At 36.4% G+C, this 14,546-nt stretch overlaps 1 protein-coding gene across 5 annotated transcripts in view; it reads right to left on the reverse strand.

The window, feature by feature from the left end:
* VPS8 (VPS8 subunit of CORVET complex) overlaps positions 1-14,546 on the reverse strand; it is a 293,055-nt gene that overhangs the window by 249,139 nt on the left and 29,370 nt on the right. For all 5 annotated transcript variants that reach the window (XM_082625439.1, XM_082625440.1, XM_082625441.1 and 2 more), the window contains 4 exons: positions 11,660-11,692; positions 10,635-10,689; positions 1,866-1,990; positions 805-891 (listed from right to left, as the gene is read on the reverse strand). In XM_082625439.1, the coding sequence (XP_082481565.1) occupies positions 805-891; positions 1,866-1,990; positions 10,635-10,689; positions 11,660-11,692 (300 nt within the window). The remainder of the gene's footprint in view (positions 1-804; positions 892-1,865; positions 1,991-10,634; positions 10,690-11,659; positions 11,693-14,546) is intronic.

A 14,546-nucleotide genomic window follows, 5' to 3' on the forward strand; every position in this document is an offset into this window, starting at 1 on the left:
CTTCAATGCTGCTTTGTCACAAAAGACTTTTATGTAACTAACCGAGATGCAGACACATAGACTCCAGATGCTACCAGACTTTAAAAAGAATGTGTATGGATAAGAGAGGTCTGCACAGCTAAGTAACCAAATGTGTACATGGTTAAAATCCAGAAGATCTGATTTTAGACTTCCTTAGTTATAGTCCTGTACATTTTATACTTCTGAACATGGGCTTGACAGCATACAAAAACCAAGGTTCGCATTGCATTTATAAATGAAATCTGTTACCTAAGTTGGTTTATTATTTTCAGGCATGTAAGGAGAAAGCCAAGATTCAAATCTTTATGCTTTTCCTTTGGAGGCCTGAAAGAAAATAAACCAACAGATTTGTTTCTAAACATAATGCAAAGCTTGGTTCTTTCACAATTGGTGCCTTGAACTTCAGGTAATTCCCAACAAAGTGTGACAGAGCACACCGCCTCAGCAATAAAATCCTGGCGGACTAAACAAAGTAAAAAGACCTTTTACAATCTGCACGTGGGTTTTCAGTAGGGTACTGCCTGTCTTTGCTGCCAGCCTTTCGTCCAGGATCACATCAATTTACTCTCTTTCCTGCTATATCTACTAGACTTCAATACAACTTACAGCTGAATGTTACCATGCCAGCCCATCTCTGGTTTTAACTTGGGAAAACATCTTGTTGGGCCAGTCTAATAAAAGACAGTTCACTTTCAAGGATTCTGTTTATAAAGAAATCTACTTAAAAATGGATACAAAGGCATAATAATAAAGATTATTAGAAAAAGAAAGTAAGGACTTTACCTTAATATGCAATATTGCTGTTCCTGGAGGATGAGCATCTGTTATTGATCTTAGAAGTTTTCCACTGGCCAAATCCCACATAGTGATCTATAAGACAACTAAATGCTTTAAAAACAAATTTATTGCTCTTTTTTGGACTTAAGTATCCTGGCTTTTGGCTCAAATAATCTATTCCTGGTCTATAAACATTGCAGACAAAGAACTATAAAGTTAAAACATAACTAAAGGTTGCAGATCCACTAAAGTATGGGGCCTTTATTTCATCTTCATCCTCCCCTCATCCTGCCCAACCTACTTTTCCCTTCAGATTTTAAATCTTGTTGTTTTACTGAGAGGTAAAAGAAATTTCTTTAATGAGTCAATCTCTTTAGCACTGGTAAAAATTATAGAAAGGCTTACTGCCAAACCAATTAATATGTCAGAAGAAGAGAAGAAACAAAACTTACTGCCAGTTTCAGAAGAAAAAGAAATACCAAAATAGTTATCTAGGAACACAGTAATAAGAATACACAAAGCAGAATATAGTGTACTTAAAAATCAACAACAAGGGCCTCCCTGGTGGCGCAGTGGTTGAGAGTCCGCCTGCCGATGCAGGGGATACGGGTTCGTGCCCCGGTCTGGGAGGATCCCATATGCCGCGGAGCGGCTGGGCCCGTGAGCCATGGCCGCTGGGCCTGTGCGTCCGGAGCCTGTGCTCCGCAACGGGAGAGGCCACAACAGTGAGAGGCCCGCGTACAGCAAAAAAAAAAAAAAAAAAAAAAAATCAACAACAATTATCCTCACTACAGTAAGAAAGTAAATTTTGTATAACAGCCTGGTTGGTTTACAAAACCTATGTACTTATATGGACATATGAATTAAGATATTAAAAATCACAGGCTCTGGCTCAGTCAATAATATTTAAAAATTTGGACAAAAGTCAGACTAAGCAAACTCAGCTTAGCTCTACAGACATGTCACTTTATAACACGTTTTAGTCTTTGAGATACTGATCTAGAGATAGTACTTTTTTAAAAATTGATTTTACATTGCCTTATGGGTAAAATAAAGTTCCTATTTACCTGTCCTTTAGCAAAGCCACAGAGAAGTCGTGAGCAGTCATTGTTGATACTGAGGGCAGAGATGGCTCCATATTGACCTCCAACACTAGTGCTACCCAGACAGAGTCGCAAAGCTTGATTCTGATCTAAAGAAAGCAATTGATAAAATCAAGTGAAAGAAATGAAGGTGTGAATAAACATATACTTAGTATAGGCTTGTTTTCAAACACTTTGAGGTAGCAAGTATCAAAAGAATCAAACAATGAAGTTACATTCATCTTAAAATATATTTATTGAGCATCTACTAGACACTGGGCATTGAATTAGACACTAAGAAAGCAGAAAAAAACAATAACTACAAGGAAGCATAATACAAAACTTGCTAATAAGTTAAAAAAATTCTTCGAAAGCTCTTTGAACAAACTAACTTTTATTCTAGAATTGTATTTCTTGCTATTTTTAGGATGCAAGGTTACATGAAATACCATCTTGTAAAGTAGGTTTAAAACTTCAAAAATCAAAATTTATTAATTTAGAGTTGGCTGAAATTTACATTATATTATCCACGAAGAAAAGGTTTACCAGGCACATGAACAATATAAATAAAATCACAGGGTATGTTTAAACTGCTTAAGAAAATTCTTTTCAAGCATCAACATTTAATATGCTAAAAGCAAATAATTCAAATCTCTACTAGATTAAGTTACTTAAGGGCAAGGATTTTGCCGTAATCACCTCTGATTTCTCCAGGAGGCACTCAGGTATTATTAAACCTTATTATCTAATAATTAAATTCCTCTAGGGCTTCTCCTAGGCAATGCTTATTTTATATTATATAGAGTTCATTATTGTACCCACTTGAAAACAATGAAATAAAAAATTTAAACATAAGAAGGCATGCCTACAAAATTGAACTGTTTAAGGGGGGAAAAAAACTACCATACTTACACAATCAGGAGGTCACTTAACTCCCCCCAGCAATTCTTTGTGCTTCCCTTCACTATCTATGTGCTAATTTTTGGAGGTAAATACATCTTACTCTCACTCTTAGACTATGACCTCCCTAAGGGCTGAGATCATGAGTGAATTAATATCCCCAGAATACCTAGCCTGCTGCCTTGCACACAGAAGTCATCTGACAATCATCTGAATAGCTGCCAAATTTGCAAATCTTCCTCCTATAAAGGTAAATCTAGTTATCAGAAAGAGCCTAAAGACATTCATTCTCAAATGTAGGGAATAATACTAGTTAAGTCCTTTTGCCCATCCAAAGTGACTACTGTAAGAATATTTTTCTGTGTTCATAAGCAGGCTCAAATAGCAATCCCCACCTACCCAGGAGTTCTGACACAATTAATGGCTGTATTCTATCTAGCACATAGGAAATATTTGATGTTTTCTGAAATCATTTTAGATCTTAGCCTTCCAAGATGAATATCAGAAAAGGAATAAAATTCATAAATATACAAGGTCTGATGTATTTTAAAAGTCCTATGTTTACTCAAATGTAAAACGATTACAATTACAGATTTTTTCCTTATTTTTTCCTTACATACACTTTCCTCCCTCCTCCAGTTTAATCCAATTTATTAAAATTTCCTTTTCCCTGACTCTAAAAATGACATCACATTTTATTTTGCTTTATTAAATCGCATGCGTAAAATAGTGTTTTCCATGATTCTTATTTTGTCAGAGCCACCTTTACAGTTAGTGGATTATCCATGTACCTTACTCTGCAAATTGTCAAGATTCAGTGGTTGGGCAACAATTTTCTATATATGCTACCACTTTGGGTCATGTGAGTAGTCCAACGAATGGGCTGAAAGTAAGAGGACAAAGACAGAAATTCCACACCAGCCTCAAAAAGAAGTCCCTTTAGCCGGGGCTAACTGCCTTCTAGGAGAGTAGTGTTTGAATAGCATCCTGCTGAGATCCTTTGTAATCCCGGTTTTGAGATCCAAACTCTATACAGCTCTGATCCACAAATACTTAAAGACACTAACTAATGCTTCCTGCTTTACCTAAGTTCATACTTTAAATTAGACTATTTGGGCTTCCCTGGTGGCACAGTGGTTAAGAACCCGCCTGCCAATGCAGGGGACACAGGTTCGAGCCCTGGTGTGGGAAGATCCCACACGCTGCAGAGCAACTAACGCTGTGCACCACAGCTACTGAGCCTGCGCTCTAGAGCCCACAAGCCACAACTACTGAGCCCACGTGCCACAAATACTGAAGCCCGCGCTCTAGAGCCCACAAGCCACAACTACTGAGCCCACGTGCCACAAATACTGAAGCCCGCGCTCTAGAGCCCACAAGCCACAACTACTGAGCCCACGTGCCACAACTACTGAAGCCCGCATGCCTAGAGCCTGTGTTCCGCAACAAGAGAAGCCACCGCCATGAGAAGCCCGTGCACCACAACGAAGAGTAGCCCCTGCTCACCTCAACTAGAGAAAGCCCGCATGCAGCAACAAAGACCCAATGCAGCCAAAAATAAATAAATAAATAAATTTAAAAAATTATACTATTTAAGTACTCTTATAACTCAGGGAAAGTAAGCACAGGAGAATTAAGGGGTATGACAAAATAGAGAATAAGGGTACCATTAAGAAAAAGGAAATAGAGAAAAAAAGAGGGAAGGAAAAAGACACATCTAACTTCTACATTAAAAACCCAAACCTGACTCTGCTTTCCTGACTGTGGGTCCTGTGTACTAAAAAACTAGCTAAGACAAGGACCAAATTATCAGCCTTGGTCACTCCTGAAATATGTATTAAATTTACATCCCATAGGACTATGTTAATGAAAACATTGTCAATTTTTGTCCTTAACTTTTACAATGTATTCATTATATTTATAATGTCCCTTTATAAGGTAGAGTGGCTGTGACGTAATAGACAGTACATAAAATATAGTTTAACTCCACAAAGACACTTATCAATTCTTATTGCTGTCATTATACATTCTATATTTATGGTGCCATATTAACAAACTTGTTATACAATTTAGACTGAAATCAGAAAAGGTAGAATTTCTGTTGAAAGAAGAAAGCAGAGTCTTATTGAAGAGGTTTCTTCTACTAGAAGAACATTCTGTAGTCCAGATTTTTCTAGACAATTCTGGGGAAAGGTATTTGGTGAAGACAAACTTAAAACCTCTTCCAAAAATTTAATTTCTAAAGCTACATGGAAAGAACAAAAGGACCTGGACAGAAGCAAGAAAGGTGAAAATCAGAGCTCTCCACATTCTCCTCCTCCAATGGGGCTCTTGATCTGGGCAAGAAATATGAAATGAGACTATCATTTTTCCTATAAACTTCACAGAGTTGGCATAGAGCTTAAATTTTGTAAATGCCTATGAAAAATATGAAAACTATCCAGTGGTACACATGCAAAGAATTTTTTTTTTTTAAGATTTTTTTTTTGGCCGAGTTGGGTCTTAGTTTCGGCATGCGGGATCTTCATTGAGGTGCACGGGCTCTTCTTTGTGGTGCACGGGCTTCTCTCTAGTTGTGGCGTGCGGGTTTTCTCTTTTCTAGTTGTGGCGCACAGGCTCCAGGGCTCATGGGCTCTGCTGTTTGCGGCACGCGGGCTCTAGTTGAGGCGCTCGAGCTCAGTAGTTGTGGCGCGCGGGCTTAGTTGCCCCGCAGCATGTGGAATCTTAGTTCCCTGACCAGGGATTGAGCCCGCGTCCCCTGCATTGTAAGGTGGATTCTTTATCACTGGTCCACCAAGGAAGTCCTACGAAGAATTATTATTAATGGTAATAAATAGCTTACCAATTAATTAAGAGAACTCGAAGCCCAGATACCACAAAAAGCACATCCATTTGGTAGTGCAATGAATTATATCTATTTCTTTATTAGTATACCTTTCACAGTACACTTTACTTAGGGTAGATCTCAGCATATTCTAGGCTTAAGAGTAATGTGCTAAGTAGCAAAGAAAAGCCATAAATAACATATAAAGTCTATAATAGCCATAAAATCTAAATTTGTACATACTTCAAGAATTTCTGCTCTCTCTCCATATACCAAAATTAACCTAATCCTCTATTTCTTCACCCCTAATTTGTTTTAACTACATCCCAAAGACCATCAAAGAAGGAAATACCTAGATCCTAGAAAGAATCAAAATCTAATTATGTGTGTAAAGCTCTACTTTTATTGCCAGTATTCACCATTCTTCAATACTACTCCTTTGTGCATTATTAAAATATTCTCTAAGACCAAAGGAGAAGAAAAGAGTTATTAGGAAACATTTTTCGTCAATGATCATAAAACAGCAGAAGCACTTTACCTGACCGCCATCTAACAAACACACAGAATTAAAGTTCTCCATTCCCTCTATAAAACTTACTGACTAAAGCCCATGATACACTGACTCCCCACAGCTAACTGGCTATTTTCTAGAACTCAGATGCTTACAAAAAGTCAGTTGTGTTCATTTCCAAACCTGCCACTGTAATATTACTGTATTTTAAAAATGTAATTAAACAATATTGTCAACTGATGAAATACAGTGGAAAAGAAAGAGCTGTTGTTTCTATGAAAGCTAAATGAATGTTTTAGAAAAACTTGGTAAAGATGAGTTGCTTTAAATTAACTGTCATGAAGTAAGGTATGGACAAGATAACTGTGGAAAACTGAAAAGAAGTTTTATGAAAATCTAAAATTTTGCACACCTCGACTGATTCACAGGTGCCTAAGCTTTTACCTCTTTTTTTAATTAAAAGTACGAATTTTGCATGACCCATCACTGATGCAGCTTATGCCAAAAAAGATGCTGCAGACGTCCAACTGGCAGATACAAACTCAAAGAAACAGTTTTGGTCTATGCCAAAAGATTAAGATCAATATTCACTGATTTATTTTCATTTAAAATAAAACATTGAAGGTATGCATATATTTATAATTTTTAACAATTCCCTACTTTAATTTCAAAACTTTTCAATAAGCATTTCATAAGAGGACATCGACTGTAACTAGTAACATTCGTTTTCAACATTAAAAAGGTCAAAAGAAAAACAGTCACTCATGCAAACCAAAATTACTATACCTTTTCCTTTGAATCCATGGAGAAAAGATCAAAAAAAAGAGAAAAGCAAGAAATCAGTTCAAAAGTTCAGAGAAAAGACAGGTAAATTTTCAAGAGTATAAGTGATAAACTTCAGTTATCTGTGGGAATGATACTAAATGTGATTAAATGATCCATCTAGGATTTATATTTAGGTATTGGTATGGAAATAAAGAAAATGCATAATATCCAAATTTTAGCAGAGTAAATCCAAGTCCATTAAGTTTGATAAAAACAAAAACAATTTCCAAAAGATAATCTACTAAAGTATACTAACAACCCCAAAAATGGAAAACTAAGGGCCTTAGGATAGGGAGATATCTTTATTAAGATTCAAATTTTTGAGATCCTATATTTAGATAAGAACCAAGATACATAATAAATACCATATACCTATAATTCCATAAGAATAGGCAATTTACATGACGTTTAAGAAGCTTATAATGATTACTATTTTAATGATCCAGGCCTCTATTCCAAAGAGAATCTAATGGTACTTAAACAAGTACAGTTCTGCACTTTTTCCTATGATCAAAAAAGATGTTTAGGGCTTCCCTGGTGGCGCAGTGGTTAAGAGTCCGCCTGCCGATGCAGGGGACACGGGTTCGTGCCCCGGTCCGGGAAGATCCCACATGCCATGGAGCAGCTGGGCCCGTGAGCCATGGCCGCTGAGCCTGCGCGTCCGGAGCCTGTGCTCCGCAACGGGAGAGGCCACAGCAGTGAGAGGCCCGCGTACCGCAAAAAAAAAAGATGTTTAAAAGATCAGATTTAACCCAGACCTCTAATCTAGATACTTCATAGTATTATTACTCTGCCATTTTTTTCCTGGCTTTCAAGCAAATTTTAATCCATTTGTTAAAACTCATTGTCCAAATATCTGATTCCCACAAAAATGAGTAAAATTTATTAACTGCATGATTAAAAATCCAAAGCATAACTAGAATATTATGATCCTTTCTCAAAATGTTCATTATGGCATACTTTCTTTTTCATGAGACTGTAATGAAAGATTATTATTTCATCAAATCTACAAGAAAGTTGCTGGGGTCTAAAAAAATTAGAAAGCAGGCCCAAGGAAATTAAGAAGACAGTAATGAAAGACAATAAACTCTTCTTCTCCTCTGTTAGTTTTTATTTTAAAAGACTTCATTTTATTTTTTTTTTGGCGGTACACGGGCCTCTCACTATTGTGGCCTCTCCCGTTGCAGAGCACAGGCTCCGGAAGCACAGGTTCAACGGCCACGGCTCACAGGCCCAGCCGCTCCGCGGCATGTGGGATCTTCCCGGACCGGGGCACGAACCCGTGTCCCCTGCATCGGCAGGTGGACTCTCAACCACTGCGCCACCAGGGAAGCCCTAAAAGACTTCATTTTAATTTGTTGCAGTAAGCTCTGCATGGATTTGATTATAAGCAGGCACATATTCTTATAACCTTGCGGTAAGGAAGGGATATTAAAGCAGATAGAGTTGAAGAAAAGTGAGTACTGGTAAGTGGGAACAAAAATAAACATGTATTCTGCTGACAGATAAACACGTACATTATATTTTATCCTCATTCATCTTAGTTCTTCCATTCTTTCCTTTATATATCTTGCAATTTGCCTCCTTTTCTCTCAGAACTGGAGAACTGCTTGGAAGTGTGGAAATGTATTGATCTTAGGATTCAGTATTCCTTGATTCTGAATTTTGCTCTGTACATGTCACTTAACCTCTCTGGTTCTCAATCACCTCATATGTAAATAAGGGGATTGAACTAAAAGTCCTTTGAAGATCCTTTCCCAGAATTCTATCAATCTGATACCAACTATGCCCTCATAGGAAAACAAGCATTCTTACACATGATAGGAGAGCAAGCTGGTAAAACTTTCTAGAAGGCAATTAGGCAGTATACATCAGAAGTGCTTAAAATGTTCATACCCTGACCTACACAAGCCCACTTTTAGTAATTTGTCCTGAGGAAGTAATCATGTGCACAAAAATGCAGTTACAAAGATGTTCATCACTCTACTTTTTGGTTAGAAACAACCTAAATGTCTTATAGTAGGAAATGATTAAGTAAAACGTGGCCATTAAAAATGATGTTACACAGAAACAGACTCACAGACATAGAAAACAAACTTACGGTTACCAAAGGAGAGGGGGAGGGGTAAATTAGAAGTTTGGGATTAGCAGATACAAACCACCATATATAAAATAGATAAACAACAAGGTTCTACTGTATAGCATAGGGAACCATATTCAATATCCTGTAATAAACCATAATGGAAAAGAATATGAAAAAGAATATATATATATAAACTGAATCACTTTGATGTACACCAGAAACACAATACTGTAAATCGATCATACTTCAATTAAAAAAAAAAAAGCTAATAACTTAATACAGAAAAAAATTATGTTACAGATGACTAATAATCACATGGAAAGATGTTCATTATAATGAAAATGCAGGTTACAAATTAACATGATCCCATTTGGGGGTGTGTACATATATATACACACATGTACAGGAAAAAAGATTAGAAGGTCATACAGAAATGTTAGGAATTATTCCTGGATGGCAGAATTTGGTGTATCTTCAAACTTGTGCTCATCTAAATTTTTTATTATGAACACATATTATGGAATAAGAAAAAATTATTGTTTAAAGAATCAATTCTAAAGTTCTCTCAAGAGAATTATATTTTTGTTTCCATTCTTCTCATCCCCAGACAATAAAACTTTTTTATATCAATCGCCTTTGAAAAGACTAGGTGTTAAAAACACAGATAAATAAGGCTTTTGGCATAATGGAAAATTTATAAATAGGAAGTCAAATTGTTCAAAAACAAGGGAAAATAATTAGTTATTCACTCATATGATAAATAAAAATGCAAGGCCCACACAGATCAAACTGTGGTTCTGCTATTAAGGTCTTTCCAGGTAATTCTTATACAATATCCTGTAGAGTCCTTACTAAAATACAGTGTCATCAGGAATTCCATTTAAGAAAGTTGCAAAAGACTTAAGATCCATAGAGAACACTAAAAATGACAGGAAAATATTATCTAGTAGTTTTTAAGTAAACAGAACAAAATGTTCTGCTCATAGTATTGAATGCAAAAGCAAAGAAAGATTAAAACTAGGTTTATTTAGTCTCACGTAGGAAAAAAAAATGAGAAAATACTTAGGACTATCACCTACCATACAAATAAAACTAGCTAAGTTCTCTTCTCAACCAAAAAAAGAAAGTGATTATGGGCTAACATTTTTTCAGTTTAGAGGGATTTACAATGTAAATGAAAAAAACTTACTGTCAGTAAGAGTTACTGAAAATTTCTGAGAAAGCCTGGGAATCTCTTTCCCTGAAGATCTTTTCAAATACCTACTACTCAGATATGATTTAGAATAAAACATTAGCACCACCACAAACCAGAGGCAGACAAAATGACAACCTCTCAACTTTATATCCCTTTTGTCTAGGTCTGCAGAGAGTCAAAAGATATGATATGATAGCTTATAAAATTCATAAAGAAGAAAATAAACTTGCAATGAGCAACAAAATGAAGCTGAGTCAAGTAATTTTTAACTATAAAAATGCTGACTGCTACTTTTCAAATTTTTCTGGCTTTTTTCAAAAAAATAAAGTTTACTATATAAACTGTGATTAAAAGATATTATTAAAAAAACCCAAATACTTAACATTTAAAATAAGGAAAGTAGTTAGAAAATTTACCAAATATTAAAGCCAATCCATGAGATGTACCCACTGCTATCAGACTCGACACTGCCTGAGAACAAAAGAGAAGATTACATTTTAAGACATTACAAGGATCTTGAAATAATCAGAATTGAATTTGCTGGTTTTCTTTCCTCTAGGCACCAGATAACATACCAACTATTATAAATAAGGAAAATTTCATCTAGGAGGCAAAACAGGAAATGAAACTCAGTACATCTTATTTCTTCGAATCCCTCTAAATTTACTCTAAGGGTAACAATATTAAAATATCATATGTTCAACATTATAGGCAAAAAAAATGCCACTTAACTTCCTCTAAAGCAATTTTTTGAAAAACTCAGGGGTCCACACAAAGTAAGAGGCACTTATGCTCCCCAACCAAGAGCCTCCTATGAGGTGTGGGAAAGGGACAAGAAAGCCCTTCTCCAGCTTATTCACAGGAGCCAAAAGGCAAGAGAAATACTCAAAACCCAGCCCACTTCCTCACCAATTGACTATCTAATAAGAAAGCTACAGGAGGCAGCTGGAAATAGTTGAAAATAGAAAAGAGGGCACTAGTGTGCTTTCAATATCCCCCAGTTCTCTATAATCACTCCACAGATTTACTATTTGGCAGGCTTGGCAATGGAGTTAGTTCAGAGCTGTTAAGTGTACTATTTACCACAAAGTGATTTTACCAAACACTGTTTTCCACTCCCTATAACCAAAGCGAGGCCAAGTCACAGAAGGAGCAAATATACTTGGGCAGGGTAGTACCACATACAAATAAATTGGGAAAAGGCTAATCATTATTTTTCTTAAGAAACAAAGCAAAAAAAGAAAACTGAAAAGTCACAATACACTAGAAAGAATGAGAACATTCAACACGGACAAATTTTAAACCTGATTACTGGCAGTAAATGACATGAATTAATTATCACAACATTTATGTAATAACTTTGAATATCGGAAGAATAAATCTAAGAATACCTGATCAAAAAGAAAGCTTACCTTTAAAGGATTATTTAAAGTATACTTACAATTGCTGTAGGCAAGCCAGCATCTACTTTGTCCTAAATAAAATTTAAAGAAAAAGTATTTGAAAAGACATTCCCATTTTTAAGCAGAAAATGGTACAAGGCCCTCTCTTTACATATACAATTCAGACAAGAGGTAGAACCATCATTTTTGCCCCCCAAATAAGAGAAACTACAGAAGTTGTATATACCAACAAAATATAAAGAGCACAAGAATAGATCATTTTCTTTTACTGCTTCAGGAAGGGTACTGATTATAAATGAAAATGTAAAGGAAAAGAGAGAGGAAAGAGATTCTATTTTCAATAATGTGAATAAACTATAAGTACTGTGGATCACAATGGTAAGAGTACATAAAGACTTTAAAAACGGAAACATTCTTCCTCTAAGTAGGAGCTTCCTACCCAGCAGATTATAAAATAACCCCTAAATAAAAACCATCAGCCATAAAAAGAAACGAAATTGAGTTATCTGTAGTGAGGTGGATGGACCTACAGTCTGTCATACAGAGTGAAGTCAGAAAGAGAAAAACAAATACCATATGCTAACACATATATATGGAATCTAAAAGAAAAAAAAATGGCTCTGATGAACCTAGGGGCAGGACAGGAATAAAGACGCAGACGTAAAGAATGGACTTGAGGACGGGGGGAGGGGGAAGGGTAAGCTGGGATGAAGTAAGAGAGTGGCATGGACATATATACACTACCAAACGTAAAATAGATAGCTAGTGGGAAGCAGCCGCACAGCACAGGGAGATCAGCTCAGTGCTTTGTGACCACCTAGAGGGGTGGGAGGGAGACGCAAGAGGGAGGAGATATGGGGATACATGTATACGTATAGCTGATTCACTTTGTTATACAGCAGAAACTAACACACCATTGTAAAGCAATTATACACCAATAAAGATGTTAAAAAAATTAAAAAATTAAAGGCAAAAATAAATAAAATAATTTTAAAAATAAAAATAAATAAATAAAAGCCAGAGCAGGGTATATTCAGTCAGAATAAGAAAATCAAAACTTAAGTGCTTACTGAGCCTGCGCATCTGGAGCCTGTGCTCCACCACAAGAGAGGCCGCGATAGTGAGAGGCCCGCGCACCGCGATGAAGAGTGGCCCCCACTCACCGCAACTAGAGAAAGCCCTCGCACAGAAACGAAGACCCAACACAGCCAAGGATAAATAAATAAATTAATTTAAAAAATAAATAAACAGGAGATGCTAAGTAAATTGTTAAAAAAAAAAAAAAAAAAAACTTAAGTGCTAGTGCCAGCTCTTTACCAGTGACTGTGTGACCTCGGCACAGCCACCTAGCCCTTCTGAGTATTAGTCCCCTTACCTACCTGTTTGCGGAAAAGGTAAACACTGCCCTAGCTACCACCATGAGTTGTCCTGAGGATCAAATTAAATGTAAAGTATCCTATAAATATAAGGGTGTCTACTAACATTTGGTACTTTTGTAGCTTTAAATAATAACAAGGGCTTTCAATGACTAGAACTGTAGTAGCAAAGAGCTTTCAAATGCATTTATCACATTATTTGATACTCAAACCAGGAGAGATGGATCAAACAAGTAGTATTATTCTGATTTTCCAGATTAAGAAAACAGATTAAGATTCTTAAGATTCAGATTAAGTTTCAAAGAGCTTAAATTGACTCGCCCACAATTATTCAGGAAGTGGTAGACTATGTCTAAAATTCAGGGTTTCCATTCCCAGACCAGGCTCTTTGGATCACTTCTGTATTTCTTTTCTGTCTGTCCCTGTCAATGTGCTCAATTCATTATTATAATCTCTCAGAAGGTAGAATCTATTATATCCAACTTTACAGAGCTTCCCAGGAACTAACCTAAAAAACTTACACCAGGGCATGGAACTATGAGGAAGAACAATCACCAACGCTGCTATGTACAACGTTCTGGATAGTAGGATATACTCAACTTTGTGTGGATGTGTGTGTGTAAAGGATGCCTAACATAATGCTGAACAATAAAGAAACATGCAACAAATGTTTGATAAGTGATTGATTTGTGTCCTGGACAGGGAAAAAGAATGAGCCAGCAGATGAAGAACATAAACTATATTCAAACTGGAACCTGAAAAATGCAATTGGAAGTCAGCTAACTTTCAAAGCTAAAACCCACAGATGTGGGAAGCAATTTAGAGGATGTATGAATAGAATTTTAGTGCTGGTGTTACGGCATCTAAGGATAGTGATTCTCAAAAGCCACGGTGCATTAGAATCACCTGGGATACCCGTTAAAATGCAAATCCCTAGCTACACTTCTAGAACTAGATTCCAATTCAGGAGGTCTGGGATGGTGCCCAGGAATCTGTATTTTCATAAGTACCCTAGGAGATTCTTATACAATGGACACATTTTGCAAAAACACTATGCTAAGGTACGCCCGTTATCTTAAGTGATCATAAAATGATAAATATCCTTTAAAATTAATTTGAATCAATTTTTTAACATCTTTATTGGAGTATAATTGCTTTACAATGGTGTGTTAGTTTCTGCTTTATAACAAAGTGAATCATCTATACATATATATATATCCCCATATCTCTTCCCTCTTGCGTCTCCCTCCCACCCTCCCTATCCCACCCCTCTAGGTGGTCACAAAGCACCAAGCTGATCTCCCTGTGCCATGTGGCTGCTTTCCACTAGCTATCTATTTTACCTTTGGTAGTGTATTTTAAATATAGTCACATGTCACATTACTTTGAGGAGGATTCCAAAATTAAACAATGAGGTTCACAACTCCAAAAGTTTCATCTCTCCTAAGTGTTCTCCAGGCACAGACTACAAGGCCATGATGATCAATGCCCTAGGCAGCCCTAAATAACATCACTATCCACATGGCTGAAAGCATTACTGAACAGCTAT

This window comes from Mesoplodon mirus, assembly GCF_964341445.2.
Source record: "Mesoplodon mirus genome assembly, chromosome: 6".
NCBI lineage: Eukaryota > Metazoa > Chordata > Mammalia > Artiodactyla > Ziphiidae > Mesoplodon > Mesoplodon mirus.